Here is a 19823-nt window from a genome sequence, read left to right as displayed (position 1 = left end):
TCGATACTTCCCGGGTACTCTCGATCTTCGAGGCTGGTGGTCGCCTTCTCGACTGCCGGCAGGGCCTCCGCACTGTCGCAGCTTATGCTATCAAATTTAGGATCTTGGCTCGGGAGACAGCTTGGGCGGAGAACGTCTGCGTGGTTCTGTTCGTCAGGGGACTCTCAGCGCGGATGCGAGATGCTCTCTCCGCGTGTGAGATCCCCGAGCAGCTGGAAGTGCTGATCAACACCACCATCAAGATGGATAATCGGCACCGGGAGAGGGAGAAGGAGCATGTCAACAACACCCAGCCCCAGGTATGTTTTCCTTCTTCTCCTGGTGTTGATAATTCCATGCATTACACGAGTGGGCCACTGGGTGATGAATCCATGCAGCTTGGAGCGCTGTCGCTCTCGGACGACGAGAGGCAGCGCTTCATCAAAGAGCGACGCTGCTTCCGGTGCGGCCGCACCGGTCACCGCTTCGGCAGCTGTCGGGTCCAGGCTGTATCGGCTCGGCGCCAATCGGGGATGGAAGGTGCGCCGTCAGGCCTCGAGAGGGCGCCAGCAGGTGGGCTCATTCCTGCCAAGACCACGGATTCTCGCAAATTTTTTGAGGTGGCAATCAACTGTGGGGGTGACATTAGGGGAACTAAGGCTCTGATTGACTCAGGGGCGGCGGGCAATTTTATTCACGTGGGATTGGTGAAGGAGTGGGGAACCCCAGTGGAGGACTTAGGGGTTCCCTTACCAGTCTATGCCCTGGACGGTCGGCCCCTGGGCAGTGGGAGCGTCACCCAGCGCACAGTTCCCTTACACATCCGGGTGGAGGGTGGGGAGTGGGAATGGGTTACTTTTTTTGTCATCTTTTCCCCCTATTCTGTCATGGTGTTGGGTCATCCCTGGTTGTCGTCATGTGTTCGTGTCATTAATTGGAGCACGGGCGAACTCTCAACGGCGGCCGACGTCAAGTCGATCGTCAGCGGGAGTTTGCCCAAACCCTTGTCTCCCCCCCCCTCTTCTCTTTTGTCTCCTCCCTCTTTCTCCAGGATGGTGGGGAGCGTGGCAGATTCTGATCTACCCTCTAATCCCGATTTAATAGGGGTGCCTGAGATCTATTGGGACCTGGCGGACGTTTTTAGCAAGACGCGTGCTAAAGCACTTCCGCCTCATAGATCATACGACTGTCCCATTAATCTTCTACCCGGTACCTCCCCGCCTCGCGGGCGAATGTTCTCTCTCTCACGCCCCGAAACCTTGGCCATGAACACCTACATAGAGGAGGCATTGCTTGCGGGGCACATACGCCCTTCCACTTCCCCTGCCGGCGCTGGCTTCTTTTTTGTTGATAAAAAGGATGGGGATCAGCGCCCATGCATTGATTATAGGGGATTGAATGACGTTTCCATCAAGAACCGATATCCTTTACCCCTCATGGACACGGCCTTTGAGTGCTTACAGGGGGCACAGGTCTTTTCTAAACTTGACTTACGTAATGCATACAACCTGGTCAGGATTAGAGAGGGAGACGAGTGGAAGACTGCATTTAACACACCCAATGGGCACTATGAGTATTTGGTCATGCCCTTTGGTTTGGCTAATGCTCCGGCAGTCTTCCAAGCCCTGGTTAACGACGTGCTGCGAGACTTGATTGGGGTGTCGGTGTTTGTCTACTTAGATGATATCCTGATTTTTTCTCGCGATATGGTGCAACACCAAATGCACGTTCGGGAGGTGCTAGACCGTCTCCTCAAGCATCAACTATTCGTTAAGGCTGAGAAGTGTGTGTTTCACACGGACACCGTGTCCTTCCTGGGCTTTGTGTTGACGAAGGGCGATCTGCGCATGGATCCAGCCAAGGTGAGTGCAGTTTTGGACTGGCCACGGCCTTCATCGCTCAAGGGGTTACAACGGTTTTTGGGCTTTGCAAATTTTTACAGGCGCTTTATTCGCAATTTTAGCGCCTTAGCCAATCCCTTAACAGCTCTCACTAAGGCCTCTCTCCCTGGCTTTGAATGGTCGCCTAGGGCTGAGTCGGCCTTCTGCGATCTTAAACGTCGTTTTACATCCGCTCCTGTATTGATCCGCCATGACGCGGAGGTTCCGTTCATTGTGGAGGTGGATGCCTCTGACGTCGCGGTGGGGGGGGTGCTCTCTCAGAGATGCTTAAAGGATGGGAAAGTGCACCCGTGTGCTTTTTTTTCTCGCCGTCTGTCACCAGCCGAGCGTAATTACGACGTGGGTAATCGGGAGTTATTGGCGATCAAATTGGCACTGGAGGAGTGGAGACATTGGTTGGAGGGGGCGGCACATCCTTTCATTATTTGGACTGACCATAAGAACTTGGCTTACATCCAAGGGGCTAAACGCCTTAACGCTCGCCAGGCCAGGTGGACGTTGTTCTTCACACGATTTCGATATACCATCTCCTATAGACCCGGCTCCAAGAATATCAAACCTGACGCGTTGTCGCGCCAGTTTGATCTTCCTGGGCGGGAGGAGCAGCCCCATCCCATTATTCCACCGGCCTTGATTTTGGCACCCGTGTCTTGGGGCATAGAGAAGGTGGTAAGGTCGGCGCTAACGCGGGAGCCCGATCCTGGTGGGGGTCCTCCGGGACGGTCGTATGTTCCCAAGGTGGCGCGCTCACGCTTGCTACAGTGGGCACATGCGTCATCCCTCACCAGCCACCCAGGGGCAACCAGGACCCTGGAATTTATCCGTAGGAGGTTCTGGTGGCCGACAGTGGAGGGGGATACGCGTTCCTTTGTGGCGGCCTGTCCGGTGTGCGCACGTAGTAAGACCTCTCGACGGGCACCGGCGGGTCTCCTCCGACCACTTCCTATTCCTAAACGACCCTGGTCACACATATCTCTGGACTTTATTTCTGGTCTTCCCCTTTCGGACGGGTTCACCACCATTTTGGTGGTGGTGGATCGGTTCTCTAAGGCGGCTCACTTTGTCCCTCTCCCCAAGCTTCCTTCGGCCCGGGAGACTGCTGATTTAATTATACAGCATGTCTTTCGGGTCCACGGGCTGCCAGTAGATATCGTGTCGGACCGGGGTCCTCAGTTCGCCTCCAGGTTCTGGAAGGCGTTTGCCGCCGGCCTCGGCGCCTCTGTCAGTCTGTCGTCTGGGTTCCATCCACAGTCGAACGGACAGACGGAGAGGGTCAACCAGGATTTGGAGGGGGTCTTGAGGTGTTACGTTGCCGGTAGTCCGGCAACGTGGAGTAGGAGGTTGGCTTGGGCTGAGTACGCGCATAATACCCTTCTCTCCTCTTCTACCGGTATGTCTCCCTTTCAGTGCCAGTATGGTTTTCAACCTCCTCTGTTTCCCGAGCAGGAGCAGGAGGCGGAGGTGCCCTCGGCCCAGGCACATGTGGCTCGCTGTCGCAGGACGTGGAAACAGGTTCGGAAGGCGCTACAGAAGGTTTCGGTTAGTACCCAACGGCAGGCTAACCGTAAGCGTCGTCCGGCTCCAGTTTACCGTCCAGGGCAGCGGGTTTGGCTTTCCACCCGGGATCTCCCTCTCCGGGTGGAATCCAAGAAGCTGGCTCCTCGCTTTATAGGACCATTTAAAGTGATTCATCGGGTTAATCCAGTGGCTTACAAGTTACGACTTCCGAGCTCTATGAGGGTTCATCCGACGTTTCATGTGTCCCTGTTGAAGCCATTCCTCTCATCGCCCTTGGCCCCGCCACTGCCTGTGGTTCCTCCACCCCGGTTTATTGGCGGTCAACCCATTTACACGGTGCGGAGGATACTGGGTTGTAGGCGGAGGGGTAGGGGGTTTCAGTTCTTGGTGGATTGGGAGGGGTACGGGATAGAAGAGCGTTCTTGGGTGCCTCAAAGGGATATTTTAGATCCCAGCCTGATCGTTGATTTCCGGCGGCTGAATCCCGAGGCTCCTAGGTGAACGTCTGGTGCCGTTCGTCGGGGGAGGGTACTGTTACGTTCTGGACACCGACCTCGGTCGGTGACCACCCACATTCCTGGCATATGTCACTGGGCTTGTCACCTGTCATTTCCCTGTCAATTAGTGCTGTCACTTAGGGGTGGTTCCTGATTGGCTGTCACGGGGGTGTGTGTGGAATGTTGGTATTTGGTCTCTATTTAACATACCTCTCTTCTGCTTGTCCATTGTCAGGTCTTCACTAATTGCGTTCGGGGATAACGCGGACGGTTCTACTGTGGACCTCCAATAAGCTCCCATTTACCTTATCTTACACTTGTGCTTTTAGCACTTGTTCTCTCTTAGAATTTACTCTGTGTTCTTACTATTAAAGTCGAACCTGTTCAAGAGTAAACACTCTCTGTCTCTGTGATTGCCTTCAACCATTGGAATTCACCTACCTGCATTCTGACACTTAACCTTCTGTAGTGTGGTAGTGAAAGGGTTAAATGGGAGAATAATACTGTATATAAAGCCGTTTAGTGTTTGTGTTTTATGTCACACTTACTTGAGTGCTGGTACTCGGCCTGGTAGCTGGACTTGATAGTGAGTGTCTTATTGTCACTTATTTCTCTCGTCAGAAGCAGCACTGAGGCTATGACCTGGAAACAACAGAGCGGGTTAGACAGGGAACCCATTTTACTACATGTGTTGTAGTTTTGCCCAATTGCACTGCAACACTGAAACTTTAAATACTTTCCATCGTCAATGAAAAACGGAAGATAGGCAATTGCAGCCTTTCATGAATTGAAACTAGTCTTATAACAATCAGCGCGGTCAAGGTGCGGGTGAAAGCAAAGCGTTCAAGGTTGCGAGTGAAACCTTTATGCGGTTTGGAGAATGAAACAGACAGAGAAGTAGGAAGTATAAGATGCCCCTCTAACCTGGAAGTTGTTGTTGCAGGAGAGTGAGATCAGCAGGTGGAGGAGGAGACGCTTGCTGTGTTCAAACACCTCTGATCTTGAGTGGTCCAGACCTACACAGTACACACCCACATGTATACAGGTACAACATTATTGACCTATCTCAAACCCTTCTTTTCTTGATCCTCCAATCACAGTTGTACACACATAATGACAAAACAATGTCCCCAAAACAGCCAGGTATATGGTTAATCCCTATTTAAAGTCACAGGTACATTATGTATATGTGTGTAAAAACGAAAAGCGAGATAAGGACGATGAGACGACTTATCAACCGCACCAGCACTGGATGATGACACACACGGCGTGTTGAAGCACCATTGCATGGAACGAGCTCTATTACACCGAAAGCTAAGTTTTCATTGGCTGCTTGACTGCACGGTGGTGTAGTGGTTAACACTCTCGCTTCACAGCTAGAAGGTCCAGGGTTCAATTCCCGCTTGGGGACCAGGTTTCCGCATTGCCAGGTACCCAGGTGGGGTATCTCCCAGGCCTTTCTGTGTGGATGCATCTTCTTTGCAGACATGTTCTCCCCGTGCTCGCAAGGGTTTCCCCTTGCGATGAGATAAACCCAATGCCAAAAAACATGCACAACAACAGATCGCTAACACGGTCGCGTTCCCTGACGAAGACGGACAGGAGCACTTGGATTGGTCCCTGGGGCGGCGGGGCGCGTCCCCACGCCGAAGCCCCTATCTGCTCCCGGCTGCCCTTAGGGGGAAAGAAGACGAGATGGGTCAAGCGCAGAGACTTGATTTCATTGGCGACCCAAAGAAAAATTGCATGTGTGTGTGCCGCCCATTGCATGTGTGTGTCACTGCATGATGAATATAGACTTCTTCAAAAGTCCAGTTATTATTTTTACATGATTATTATACTGTCAGATAACATTATGCTGAGGAGAAGCACAGGGCTGGAGGAATGTGCTGAGGAGAAGCACAGGGCTGGAGGAATGTGCTGAGGAGAAGCACAGGGCTGGAGGAATGTGCTGAGGAGAAGCACAGGGCTGGAGGAATGTGCTGAGGAGAAGCACAGGGCTGGAGGAATGTGCTGAGGAGAAGCACAGGGCTGGAGGAATGCGTGTGTCTGCGGCAACACAAAGCGCTGGTCTGTTTCACATGCCTGTCATAGCCGGGGCCGGAGATAAGACACCACGGTGTCACGACGCGGCTAATTGTACGTCAAAGAAAATACCATCACAGTGTGTGTGTGTGTGTGTGTGTGTGTGTGTGTGTGTGTGTGTGTGTGTGTGTGTGTGCATGAGTGTGTTTGGTGGAACATGATGGGTGGAGTAGCTCTAAATATTTCTAAACATTCCAGATATTTAGTTGTTTGGGCTCCACGTGGTTATAAATAGACACGTCTGAGTCCACGTGTTCACCCTCCCCTCGTCCTCCTATTGACCATATTCACACAGAGGGGAACAGGGTGGAGAGGAAGCCCATCCTGAGCGTGACATAAGAGCAAAATGGCCACCGCGTGAATACGGTATATTAGAAGAATGTGTGAGAAATGGTAGAGGGAGGACTCCTCTGTGCGTGCGTGTGTACAAGTGTGTGTGTGTGTGTGTGTGTGTGTTACATACCCAGGAAGAGAGCGTGGAGCAGCAGGGGCAGGTGCAGGGCCCAGTCCTCTCTCACACTGTGGTCCACCACCATCTCCGTCATGAAGATCACCGCTATGTTGCACCTGGAGGGCGACACCGTGAAACCTTCTTTACTGTCTGTTTGGCCCTTATTAAAGGTAGAATCTGTAATGCTGTCAAACAGTAACCTCTGTAGGCAAAACAGCCCCCCGATTGGTGTCGCACTTTTTTCCGCCACTCCCAGTCGCCAACCCGTTCTAACTGATCCTTGTGTTTTCTGTTTTACTCCTTATTTTTGGCTACTTGTAATGTTAGCAATACACACATTTGAACACACGTTTTGTCAGTTACACTGGATTGCAGTGCCTTTTTATATATATATATATATATATATTAAGGCTGTCAAATATATCGCGCTAATATCGCGTTAACTCCCGATTCTATTAATGCCACAAATTTTTTTAACTCAAGATTAACTAATTTTTTTTTTTTTTTTTACTAGACTTCACTCAGGTGTATTATTGATGCTCTCATTGATACTATGTTTGTTTCTGAAGTGTGTGTGTGTGTGTGTGTGTGTGTGTGTGTGTGTGTGTGTGTGTGTGTGTGTGTGTGTGTGTGTGTGTGTGTGTGTGTGTGTGTGTGTGTGTGTGTGTGTGTGTGTGTGTGTGTGTGTGTGAGATATAGAGAGAGAGGGGGGTGAGAGAGATGAGGAAGGGGCAAAAGAGAAAAAGATCTGGGAGAGTGTGTGTGTGAGGGAGAGAGGGGGGTGTGTGATTAATCAGCCCTTGTGTGTGTGAATGTGTGCGTTTTCTTTCCCCTATTATTTCATGCACACTTTATTCATTGTTTTAAATTATTATTTTCTTTTAAGTTATTTTGTGCATCACTCTGTTTTGAATTTGATGCAAATTTGCAATGCATGAGGGTCATCCTTTTGTGTTAAATGGCTGCACAAAGCAAGCATTTGTTGACTCGCATGTTGATAAGAGTATTAAAACTTGGAACTTGAAAAAGATCTGTTTAAGGTAATTTTTTTTTATTTTTAATGCGATTAATTTGCGATTAATCGCGAGTTAACTATGGACAATCATGCGATTAATCGAGTTAAATATTTTAATCGTTTGACAGCACTAATATATATATATACATTTTATTTGGAGGCGCCTTTCAAAACACCCAAGGTCACCTTACAGGGCATAAAAACAGAACAGTCAAGTCAAACAGATCTTGGCAAAAGTGTCAATGGAGTTAAAAACAAGACAAACAATGTAAACGTATGAAATATGAAACAGCGGCACACAGGGTGCAGTTATAGTGAGTATGCAAGGCATTGGTATATACCAATCGGGGGCTGTTTCCGGTTAAAAATAATATATATTATATATAATATATATATAATTTTTTTATGTAAAATTATGTTTGTATGTATAACTTGTATAAATGTATGTTTAATAATAAAACCTAGTTGCAGTAAAGCTGGAATTGCTGTGGTACATGAGAGCGTTCAAAGGTCAGCATGATGTCAGACATTCCACATTCCAATTCCAATCTGATTCACACTATTCCATTACTGAAGACCCACGGGCTGCTCTTAAACAGACGGGCTGTCAAATAGGAGGAGATATGCTAAGAGATATGCCACCTCTTATCTAGCATCAGGGAACAGTGATTATGTTTAAGACACATTATCCACATAGTAGAGACGTCAGCTGGCTCAGCAGGTTCCATTGTATAGCGGCCTCTCGTCCCCCGATGTCATGAGCTAGCACAGATGAGGAGCACGTTCAGAGACAGATTCAGATGTATTCATTTAGATTTGTATTCTTATTATCCTAGTTTGTTTGGATCCTTATTCATATCTGTACCTCTCCTTCTCTCTTCATTGCCATTGCTGCTATGACACCTGTATTTCTCTACGGGGATGAATAAAGGTTTATCTTATCTTATCTTGTTCATCAAACCATCTGCACGCAGGTGTGTGTGTGTGTGTGTGTGTGTGTGTGTGTGTGTGTGTGTGTGTGTGTGTGTGTGTGTGTGTGTGTGTACCTGTGCAGTGGACCCCTGGGTGTGTGTATGTGTATATGTATATATGTGTATGTGTATGTGTATGTGTATGTGTATGTGTGTGTGTGTGTGTGTGTGTGTGTGTGTGTGTGTGTGTGTGTGTGTGTGTGTACCTGTGCAGTGGCCCCCTGGGTGTGTGTATGTGTATATGTATATATGTGTGTATGTGTATGTGTATGTGTATGTGTATGTGTATGTGTGTGTGTGTGTGTGTGTGTGTGTGTATGTGTGTGTGTGTGTGTGTGTGTGTGTGTGTGTGTGTGTGTGTGTACCTGTGCAGTGGACCCCTGGGTGTGATCGTCTCGGGCAGGTAGTCGACCAGCGGTGCCCAGCAGCCTCCGTTTACGGGCATGGGGAGGGGCTGCGGGCGGTTGGTCTCCAGCACTCCCAGCAGCCAACCAGCATACGGGGGCAGCGGGTCATCTAGACCAATCACAAAGCAGAGTTGTTAACCCTTTCACTGCCGCACTATTAAACGGTTAACCCTTTCACTGCAACAATACACAGAGGGTTAACCCTTTCACTGCCACACGACCGTCGGTTGTGTGATAGTAAAGGGTTAACCTTCTGCCGTGTGGCAGTGAAAGGGTTCAAAAGACCCAATCAAACATACATCACAGACATGCATACTTTAAATAGCTGTGTGAACTTTGTGAACGGTATGTAACTGTGAAGTACACTGGCCCGTAGTCATTTAAGTGTAACTAAACATCTCCTGTCTGACGGACGGGTGTCAAACAAACGGGTCGCATGACGTGTCTAATTACAAGCGGCACCAGAAGAAGAGCTATCTCACTCATGTGTGGTATGCTGCTAAACATCAGCCAATCAACTCCGGTCATTTGAGACCAAGGACAGCATACTCCGTCCGTGTCTGGAACACTCCCAAAGAAAATGCGTTCGGCATGCTGGCTAAACATGGACAGAATGCCTGCTCTGACGCCTGTGTGTGTGTGCGTGTGTGTGTGGTGTACCAGTAGTAGGGCATGGCTTGAGTCCAAATCGCCTGTCTGACGCTGAGAAATTATGGTAATTAATATCGTCACTGTCAGATTAAAAAAAAAAACTTATCTCCAGCTTTGGTAATTTAATTTTTTTTTTTTTATGTTTTACTGAGAATTAATGTGTTTGTGGTGCTACTTTCATCATACATGTCAATATGAAAATGAGGCTGTTTTTCTGAATTCCTGAAGAGTTTGGAGATAAGTGGTTTTCATCCCACAGCAACAATATGTGTCTGCCAGTTACACCCCTATCAGGAATTGAATATGAATATCAACATGACGCGTTTCAGCAGGTTGGCAGCTACAGGTTGGCAGGTTGGCTCAGGAGGTAGAGCAGTCGCCTGGTAATCCGGAGGTTCCTGGTTCGATTCCCGCTCCTCCTGGGAAGCGTCGAAGTGTCCTTGAGCAAGACATTTAACCCCTAATTGCTCCCGATGAGCAGGTCGGCACCTAGCATGGTTGCCTCTGCCATCGGTGTGTGAATGTGTGAGTGAAGGGGTAAAATGTGAGGAACAAATTGTAAAGCGATTTGGATAAAAGCCATTTACCATTTACACTGCACACAACGTTTCAGCAGGTTGGCAGCTACACTGTGCACTGTACACGCTCTCCGCAGAGGTCGCCTCTCGCTGTGCACTCCTCCTAGCTAGTTTCTCACCATCAAACCTCCTGTCACCGTCATAGCAACAATTACCATAAAAGTCGGCTAACAGGGTAAAGTGTAGGTGACAGTGTGGAGTGCGAAGAGGAATGTAGGGCCTACAGCCTAATCCAAAAGACACAGAGGGCTGAGTGTCCCGTCCCTGTGGGCTGCCCCCGTGTGTGTGTGTGTGTGTGTGTGTGTGTGTGTGTGTGTGTGTGTGTGTGTGTGTGTGTGTGTGTGTGTGTGTGTTACTAATGTAACGCTTACTCTCTTTATAGAATATATATATATATATCTTTTTATAGGGCATTTCTGCTTTGTTTAGTACAGTACAGTAGAGACAGGACACTTGGGGTTGACATGCAACAAAGGCTCCTCCATGCTACACGCTCACTGGGCCAGTAGAACACCACAGGCTCCTCCATGCTACACGCTCACTGGGCCAGTAGAACACCACAGGCTCCTCCATGCTACACGCTCACTGGGCCAGTAGAACACCACAGGCTCCTCCATGCTACACGCTCACTGGGCCAGTAGAACACCACAGGCTCCTCCATGCTACACGCTCACTGGGCCAGTAGAACACCACAGGCTCCTCCATGCTACACGCTCACTGGGCCAGTAGAACACCACAGGCTCCTCCATGCTACACGCTCACTGGGCCAGTAGAACACCACACTTACTCTTTTCATCTTCATAGGAGCCTCCTGAACTGTTGCTGTAGCGAGACTCCAGTCTGTTGTGAGCCCTGGCCCTGGGGAGACAAGCGACAGAGAGAGACCATCTTACGTTAAAAGCGTGAGTTTCATCTCCACACCTACTCAGTGCACACATTGTAGAACGGGTCACAGGGCAGTTTTGAAAGCGTCTATTCACAGCGATATGAAGCCATTGCAAAGATACCTATGAGAACATGCAGTGTGGGACCCAGCTCTGAACCGCTTGTGCGGTCTGTCCATTTCTTAACATTTGAGATACTTAAGACTTTATTTCAGAGCTTCCTCGAATGTCGGAAGGTTCATAGTTCCTGTGGTCAAAGCACCTCGGGGAACAGAGTGCATATTCTGTTACATTGATCTTTGCAATGCGGCCTCTGTGTCGCCAGCCGCGTTGTTACAGACTCGCTGGAGGTGTGTGCCTCTGCACTCAGACCCAAGTGAGATCAAGTGAGACTGACCTCTCTTCGTTATCTCTGGCCAGCTTGGTCTCGTCAGTCTCTGGGAAGTTCTCCTGACCTGCCACCACCGTGTTACTGCTGGAAGTGGTGCCTGTACAGACACATAAGCAGAGAGAGAGCATGTTGTAGTATTCATATCACCTGTGTAAAACAACTACAGTACTCAAAATCTAAAGTTCAGTGGAAAACAAAAACATTTATGACAGTCAACACACATTAGAACTTTAGAACAATGGAGAAAGCTGTATTTGAATAACAATGAACATTATTCTAATGTTATTTATCTTGATTTTATTCTGTTTTTATTGCTAACCCTTTTTCACACAGGATTTTAGCCTGTACCTTCTGGCAGGGGGACTGCCACTGGAAATTAGCCTTTTGGCTAAAATTGGGTGCATTTACATTTGTAAAATGTTTTATTAATGTACGCTGTCCCCCTTGATCAAATAAAGTAAACCTAAACCTAAACCTAAACCAAAAAACTATAAATTCTTCCAAGTAAATGTTTCTGCTAAACAAATGTTGAAAAGTTTTCCTCAGTGTCAGACATACACCTCAACCCTGCCCAATGAGAAACCCTACGTGAGACGTAGACCTGGGGACCGGGCCGCGTGAATATTAAAGGCAACCAACTTGTGTTCAGCTTTTCTCTGATTGGCCACGACCCCACGCCGCTAGCCCGCCCCCTTTTGCCGCGAGCGCGGCAGGAACCTTCAAGTTCCCTGGTGCAAAATAAATCTGGTAGTTGGTTTATGACGTTAATTAATAATAAACACTGTTAGGACTATCTGACTCTTAATAATAAACACTGTTAGGACTATCTGACTCTTACTAATAAACACTGTTAGGACTATAAACACTGTTAGGACTATCTGACTCTTAATAATAAACACTGTTAGGACAATCTCGATTCACACGTCACTACTGTAACTAGAAACTCTGGGTGTCACTGTACATCAGTGTGGAGGCTGACGCCTGACTGAATAACTAGAAACTGTACGCTGTAACGTTATATGTTATTTCGCGTTTTTAACGTCATAAACCAACTACCAGATTCACTCGTCACTGTACATCAGTGGAGGCTGCTGAAGCGCCAGCGGGGCGATGCGGTGGTTTTTCCCCGGCTTCCGTGCGCCGCCGCCGGCTTGACTCGGTCCAGCCCTTTCAATGACAGAGCTCTCATATTTTGCGAATGCATAAACTGTATCTTAAATTATGGCTATGTGTCTAATATGGCTGTCGCTTATCAATGACTTCGCGACAGCCATATTAGACACATAGCCATCATTTAAGATATAGTTTATGCATTCGCAAATATGAGAGCTCTGTCATTGAAGTGGGTGGTGGCAGCGTAACAGCGTTCACCCTGATGTAAAGTAGCGATTTTTATTGTTTTGTCATGACAAACCAATTACATAATCCCAACATATGTGTAAAGAAACAACATATTCCAGTTAACGGTATATTTTTTTAATGATTCATTACGGTATAAATTAGGTTAACTGGAGCTGCGTATTGCTGGCTCTCATATTTGCGAATACAACAGCGTTCACCCTGATGTAAACAAAACAAGTCATTGCGACGGCCAACGGAAGACGGCCGCTGCCGCAGGCGGCGCAACTCTCTGCCGCGCGGCAGCGAGGTCACATGGCCGTGTGGCCAATCAGAGAAACGCTGAACGAAAGGCTGAACACAAGTTGGTTGCCTTTAATATTCACGCGACCGGGCCAGTGATGTTGAGTGTTGACCTCTGACCTGTGTGTGAAGCGGAGGACTTGTTGCTGGCAGCGAAGCGGTAGAAGGGAGGGTTGTCACAGTGCAGCACCACAGGGTTGACGGGGTCGGTCTGCTGCAGCTCAAACAGCAGCTCCTCCATGGTCTGAATGGTGTTGTTACGACACAGGTAGATCACCACCTTCTTGATCTGACACACACACACACACACACACACACACACACACACACACACACACACACACACACACACACACACACACACACACACACACACACACACACACACACACACACACACACACACACACACACACACACACACACACACACACACACACACACACACACACACACACACACACACACACACACACACACACACAATACATTACATTCTTAAAGCGTTAGTTCTATTTACTACTTACCAATGATGGTTTGATCGATTGATTGAATTTGATTGATTAACAGATTGCAGAATGGGTACAATACAGTACGGCTCAATACAAACAACTGCTAAGAGGATGCAGACCAGAAAAATACTTTCGTCTTGTTTACATAAGGGTCCTCCATTTTCAATTCATCAAGACATTTATGACAATACAAGACATACAAATATACAGTGTTTAAGAAAAAGAGATCATAAAAAAATATATACATCCGAAGGGGAATGAACTGTACATTGGAGGGGGTTGGGTGGGTGGAGGTGGGGGGGGGATTTTGACATTTACCGGGGGCCAGTTTCTAATTGCAGCCACCCGTAGGTGCTCTTTGAGAGCGGTTTTGAAGGAGGGTAGGGATTCACATTCCTTTACCGCTGTGGGTAGGGCGTTCCACATTATTGTGGTGTTGTTCAATCGAGTCCTTTCTCAGCATAATCCATGCTGTTCCTCATACTAGCTCCAGCTAGTTAGCCTCAACTAATGTAAAGTCAATGGAGTCAAGCTCCTGTCTGTACAAGCAGACTGAAGACAATTGAAATGTACTCCACACTGCACACAAAGTAGATTTCAGTTGTGTTCAGCCAGCTTGTACAGACAGGAGCTTGACCCCATTGACATTTGATACTTATCTTGTCTAGCACAGTCTCTGGAGCGTAACAGTAAGAAGCATTTTGTATAAAAGTATTCTGTACTTCTGTATGACAACTATTAAAGAAACTTGAAACTTGAACATTGGTCTAGTATAGCTAGTATGAGGAACAGCATGGATTGTGCTGAGAAAGGACTATCGATCAATAACGTCAGACCAGTCATACTCATATAATTTCGTATGTTTCTTAAACTATTCCCAGTGGGACTCATACTGAAAAGTGTACACTAATTTATCAAGAAAAACTCAAACTCATTTCCAACTTAAAATGGAGATTTTCAGTAAATCGAGTACTTCATCAACTTTCAACCTTTTACACATACAGACATATTGATAAATGAATGAATGAATGAATGAATGAATGAATGAATGAATGAATGAATGAATGAATGAATGAATGAATGAATGAATTTCCTGATAACCCCTAGAGGGCGCTGTAGATAAAAGTGATCACCAGAAGGTGGCGTTTCTAATGCTACTCACATAGGGCAGCAGCGTGGTATCACTGCTGACTCCACACAGGCTGATGAGGAACTGGAGGGCGACCCGCAGGTTGTTGCTCCACCTCTCATTGGACACTAGGGCGTTCCAAGCGTTCTCCATCTCAGGCCCGGGGACCTCGTCTCCATACTGACCACAGGAAGAATAACACGCAGCTTTTTGTTTGTCAGCAAAAACAGGGGTTGTAAAAATGATTTATATCGTTTTTTTCTTTTATTGCACACCCCCTCATCACACAGACACACACACAGCTCCCCCTCTCACCTTAGCGGTCATGAACATGAGGTTGTTGAGCACCAGCGACGTAGCCTGCAGGGAACCCCAGCCGTTGCCCCTCAGACTGGGGGGGATTCCCAGGTTATGTGCCCGACCGCGGGGCTCATCCTCCGGGGTGCAGGGGCTGGAGGCCGGGGGTAGGAGCCCCGTGTCGACCAGCTCCATGTTACTTAGCCAAGGCAGCAGGTAGGACAGCATGATCTGTCTGCCATTAGAATGGGTGGTGGGGAAACGCTGGCTAACCTCTGTGTGGACAGACAGAGAGGACAGCAGGTCAGTCAGCTGGCTCAGCTTTGTGTGTGTTACAGGGGTCATTCATGGACGTTGGCTTCCTCTCCCAGGCTGAAACCTACACTCCCACCTGGTTCTGGACCGTGAGTCCTGTGCTTGCCAGCATGAAAGGCGGCAGCGCTACTGATGGAGCCAAAAAAAAAATATATATATAAAATAAAGGATTTGGACAAAGGGAGGTATTTCTGGGGAATAGGTTTAGTTACATGTGCTCTACCATCTTGAAATATTTAATACATATCTGTAATAGTTATCTTGTTGTTACGTTTTCTGTGGCTGATGTAAGCGTTTCTAAACCTGTCCCACTCTCAAAAACACAAATTACCTTTTAGCAGGGAAATCCTCAAAGCTTTCGGTCTCTTCTGGTATATGGTCGCAGGGCCACACACAAACATCTGTGTGTGTGTGTGTAGGTGTGTGCGTGTGCGTGTGTGTGTGTGTGTGTGTGTGTGTGTGTGTGTGTGTGTGTGTGACAGACAGACAGACAGACAGACAGACAGACAGACAGACAGACAGACAGACAGACAGACAGACAGACAGACAGACAGACAGACAGACAGACAGACAGACAGACAGACAGACAGACAGACAGACAGACGGATAGATACCTGAGAAGAGAGGCAGGGTGAGTTCAGGGTACATGCTGGCGAGCTGGATGGAGAGCTGGGACAGGTTGACGCTATAGAGAGGAGGCAGCGGGCCGTGGGTCCCGTACAGAATATTACCAGGCTTCTGTTCCACCATCCGCTTGGAATACGCACACAGCTTAGACTCCAGCACCTGGTGACACATGTTCAACTTTACATCCACCATCAAGGTTTCGCCTTTACTTTGCTGTTAATTAATCTTCTCATTTGGGTGTGTGTAAGGTATTTGACTATTGGCTGTGCAAGGTGAATGCACACAATTGTGTATGTGTGAGTGTGTGTGTGTGTGTGTGTGTGTGTGTGTGTGTGTGTGTGTGTGTGTGTGTGTGTGTGTGTGTGTGTGTGTGTGTGTGTGTGTGTGTGTGTGTGTGTGTGTGTGTGTGTGTGTGTGTATATACCTGCATCAGCTGCATGGAGATCTCATAGATTTCTCGGCTGGTGTCTGAGGCCTTGAACAGGACCAGGTTAAGCAGGGTCACTAAGTCACATGGGTAGTTCCTGGTCATACAACATACATGATTAAATCAGACTATAGAACCGACACATTTTACATGAACAGACAGGCTCCCCATTGAAATTCTGAGAAGTTGGACACTGAACAACTTTGGGGTTAAGTGTTTGAGAAATAAGTGGCCCGGATTTTATGTTTAGGTCATATAAAATGCTTCTGAGTAAGTCAACAAAAATTACATGACATGTAATTTTCCCGGAAGATCATTCAGTCTATGTTGCCCGGCTGTGATATGAAGCAAGCAGTGGTTGGTGAGTGCTTAGACCTCTACACCCCCCAGCCGCCCCCACCCGAGATGCATTGTGACGCTAAATGTGAACAGGGACCGTGAAACATATGGCGCCCCCTACCTGCTGCCACAGACGGTGGCGATGGCCTTGAAGCAGCCCGACGCCAGCTGGTAGGAGCCGGTGAAGCAGCGGTCCACGGCCCAGTTGAACAGGTTGACCTGGTCTGGGTTCAGCTCCAACAGCAGCACCACCACCTCACAGCCCAGACGGTGCACCTGGGAGGGACACGCGTCGAAACACCTGACGTTTAAATATCTACCGTATGTCCACATGGGATTCTGGGGGGGGGGGGGGGGGGGGGGTTTGTGAGTTTAAAAAATTAAAAAATTTAAAATGTACTCTTGGTAATTTGTATTTTGTATTTATTATTATAAAAATGTTGTTAAGTTTTGATATCCTGTATTATTATTTCTAATTGTCTTGTCATTATTATTATTGTTGAAGTGCTGTCTTGTGATGTCCTGTCTCTGTTTATTTAAAAAATTGAAAATAAAAACATTTGATTTTTGATTCAAAAAAATATAAAATTATGATGTCCTCAGTGGACAACCAGGTACAACAACTGGATATAAAGTGTATTCAAAGGCACAAAACCCAACGTCCCATTCTCACTGTATGACGATAGCACATAGACACATGTACGTACGCACACACACGTACGTGCCACACATGCTGTAATAGTAAAAATACAAATGTTTGCATTGACCAATACAACAAGTTAGGGCCGATGCCACTCCGTGGAGGTGACCTACCCGTATGTCGTGGCAGGCCAGGATGTTGTCCAGCCACTTGTAGAGATAGCCGTCAGTAGACAAGCCCACATTGTCAAACACTGGGCCGCAGCACAACACTGCAGACATGGCCTGGACACATACACACAATACAGTTAAAGTGACACCATGACAGACAGATAGATATGGGTCAAAATAATACAAATAATTAAATGATAATTAAAAAGTATAAAACGTATAATAATATGATATAACGTTTTCTGTGGTTGAAAAAAAGACATACAGACATACAAAAAAAAAGACATACAGTAGTATAGCACACTTCTCCGCCAGACGGCACTCCTTCACCATATACAGTAGTTTTGTGGTTGGTATTTATTCATCTATTTGATCCATGATCAGTAAAAAAAACTCCCATCTCCCTGCACTGTAGGCATAGGCCGTTACCATTCGGCTAACTTGCCATTTGATACACACTCAGGCAGAGCAGATGGTGAGAGAGAACGGGAGAGAGCGTATGTTTGAGTGTACAATAATGGAAATTAATTCAAATAAAATTGTTGTCATTAGCCGATGTGAAAAATATTCAAGCCCTTAGGCCCTTGCCCTGCCTTGCCTTAGACTGATCAGCCCAGTAGTATGTGAGATTTGAGAGTTTTTTTACCTTCAGAGCGCTGTACTGGTACCGGGTGATCTGGTGGTTGCGGTCGCTATAGCGATCAAGGGGTGTGAACATCACACTGAAGGGGCCAGCCCATTGGCTGAAGAGGATGAAGAGGTGGTGTCTGAGTGATTGCTGTGGGAAGAGGAAACGTCTGTGTTGCACTGTGGGAATAGAGATAGAGATGGGGAGAGAGAGAGGAGAAAGAGGAAGAGGGGGAGAGAGAGAGAGACAGAGACAGAGAGAAAGAAAGAGATAGATACAAATCACATTGTGTACAACCACCATAATAAAAATCATATTGTGTACAACCACCATAATACAAATCATATTGTGTACAACCACCATAATAAAAATCATATTGTGAGGGCTGGGTAAGGACTGCATGCTGCCCAACAAGGGGGCGTGCCGAACATTCTTCCTCACGCACCTGTGAGTGGTTGGCAATCAGCTCCTCGGGAGACTATTAGTACAGCTGGTTGCCTTCCACTCCTTGCCAGGTCGTCTCTGTACACTACCACCTATCGCTGTTTCCTGGAGTGGGGCTTCGTCTTCGCTCTCTAGACTTCCACGGGAGGATCCCAATGTTCCCACTCCAGATGTCGTGCCATTCTACATTGCTACCATCTACCGCCGCGTCTCTGGGGTGAGACGTCGTGCCAGCTACTGCCCTACTCCCTCTTCGCAGACCTCGTTCCTGGGGTGAGGCTCGTCATCGCTCTCTATTGTTCCACGGGAGGATGCCCGTGTCCTCACTCCGTTCCCCTTGGACCCCCTGTTTGCTGCGTTGCCCGTCGGCAGCGTTCTGGTCGGGAGGATGCCCGTGTTTTCACTTTGTTCTCCTTGGACCCCCTGTTTGCTGCGTTGCCCGTCGGCACTCCGAACCTTCGTTTTCATTCATGGACTCAAGAAGAGATTCCTGTGTACTTTGTTCGCCCGTTAAAGGGACAGCGCTGCATTTTTTGTGTATAAATAAATCATGCCCTTGTTTTGGGCTATCTCTGAATACCTGTCTGTGTCGTGCAATTGGGGTCGCATTACAATCCCTAACACATTATGTACAACCACCATAATAAAAATCATAGTGTACAACCACCATAATAAAAATCATATTGTGTACAACCACCATAATAAAAACCATATTGTGTACAACCACCATAATATCATATTGTGCACCACCATAATAAAAATCATATTGTGTACAACCACCATAATAAAAACCATATTGTGTACAACCACCATAATAATCATATTGTGCACCACCACCATAATAATCATATTGTGTACAACCACCATAATAAAAATCATATTGTGTACAACCACCATAATAAAAAACACCTTGTGCACCATCACCATGATAAAAACCACCTTGTGCACCACCATGATAAAAACCACCTTGTGCACCACCACCATGATAAAAACCACCTTGTGCACCACCATGCTAAAAACCACCTTGTGCATCACCATGATAAAAACCACCTTGTGCACCACCACCATGATAAAAGGTTTACTTCGTTCTCGTCCGGGATGCCGTAATGTTTTAGGAGCAGTTCAAGTCACTTACCAGGAACACACTGGATGAGGTTGGCCACCATGCCGCTGAAGTGGGCCCTGATGTCTTTCAGCACATCCAGCTCCTTCTCATTCTCAGCCTCCAGAAGCATGCGGGTGAGGTCCACATACTCCAGGAACAAGGCTCCCAACGCCAGGGAGTCACGCTCCAACGCCCCATTAGTACTGGAGGAAGGGATGAGG

General features: G+C 47.4%; 1 protein-coding gene across 1 annotated transcript in view; it reads right to left on the bottom strand.

The window, feature by feature from the left end:
- Positions 1 to 19823, bottom strand: part of fryb (furry homolog b) — a 118505-nt gene that overhangs the window by 28798 nt on the left and 69884 nt on the right. The window contains exons 27-41 of the mRNA XM_084320763.1: positions 19633 to 19805; positions 18072 to 18232; positions 17429 to 17539; positions 16737 to 16891; positions 16274 to 16373; positions 15837 to 16008; positions 14926 to 15182; positions 14644 to 14790; positions 13090 to 13258; positions 11335 to 11425; positions 10841 to 10911; positions 8783 to 8933; positions 6444 to 6547; positions 4820 to 4911; positions 4444 to 4537 (exon numbers count right to left, since the gene is read on the bottom strand). Of these exons, the coding sequence (XP_084176889.1) occupies positions 4444 to 4537; positions 4820 to 4911; positions 6444 to 6547; positions 8783 to 8933; positions 10841 to 10911; positions 11335 to 11425; positions 13090 to 13258; positions 14644 to 14790; positions 14926 to 15182; positions 15837 to 16008; positions 16274 to 16373; positions 16737 to 16891; positions 17429 to 17539; positions 18072 to 18232; positions 19633 to 19805 (2048 nt within the window). The remainder of the gene's footprint in view (positions 1 to 4443; positions 4538 to 4819; positions 4912 to 6443; positions 6548 to 8782; positions 8934 to 10840; positions 10912 to 11334; positions 11426 to 13089; positions 13259 to 14643; positions 14791 to 14925; positions 15183 to 15836; positions 16009 to 16273; positions 16374 to 16736; positions 16892 to 17428; positions 17540 to 18071; positions 18233 to 19632; positions 19806 to 19823) is intronic.

Source organism: Notolepis coatsorum, assembly GCF_963971535.1.
Source record: "Notolepis coatsorum genome assembly, chromosome: 8".
NCBI classification, from domain to species: Eukaryota; Metazoa; Chordata; class Actinopteri; order Aulopiformes; family Paralepididae; genus Notolepis; species Notolepis coatsorum.
The sequence above is the reverse complement of the archived record's forward strand: the minus strand, read 5'-3'. Positions and strand labels throughout refer to the sequence as shown.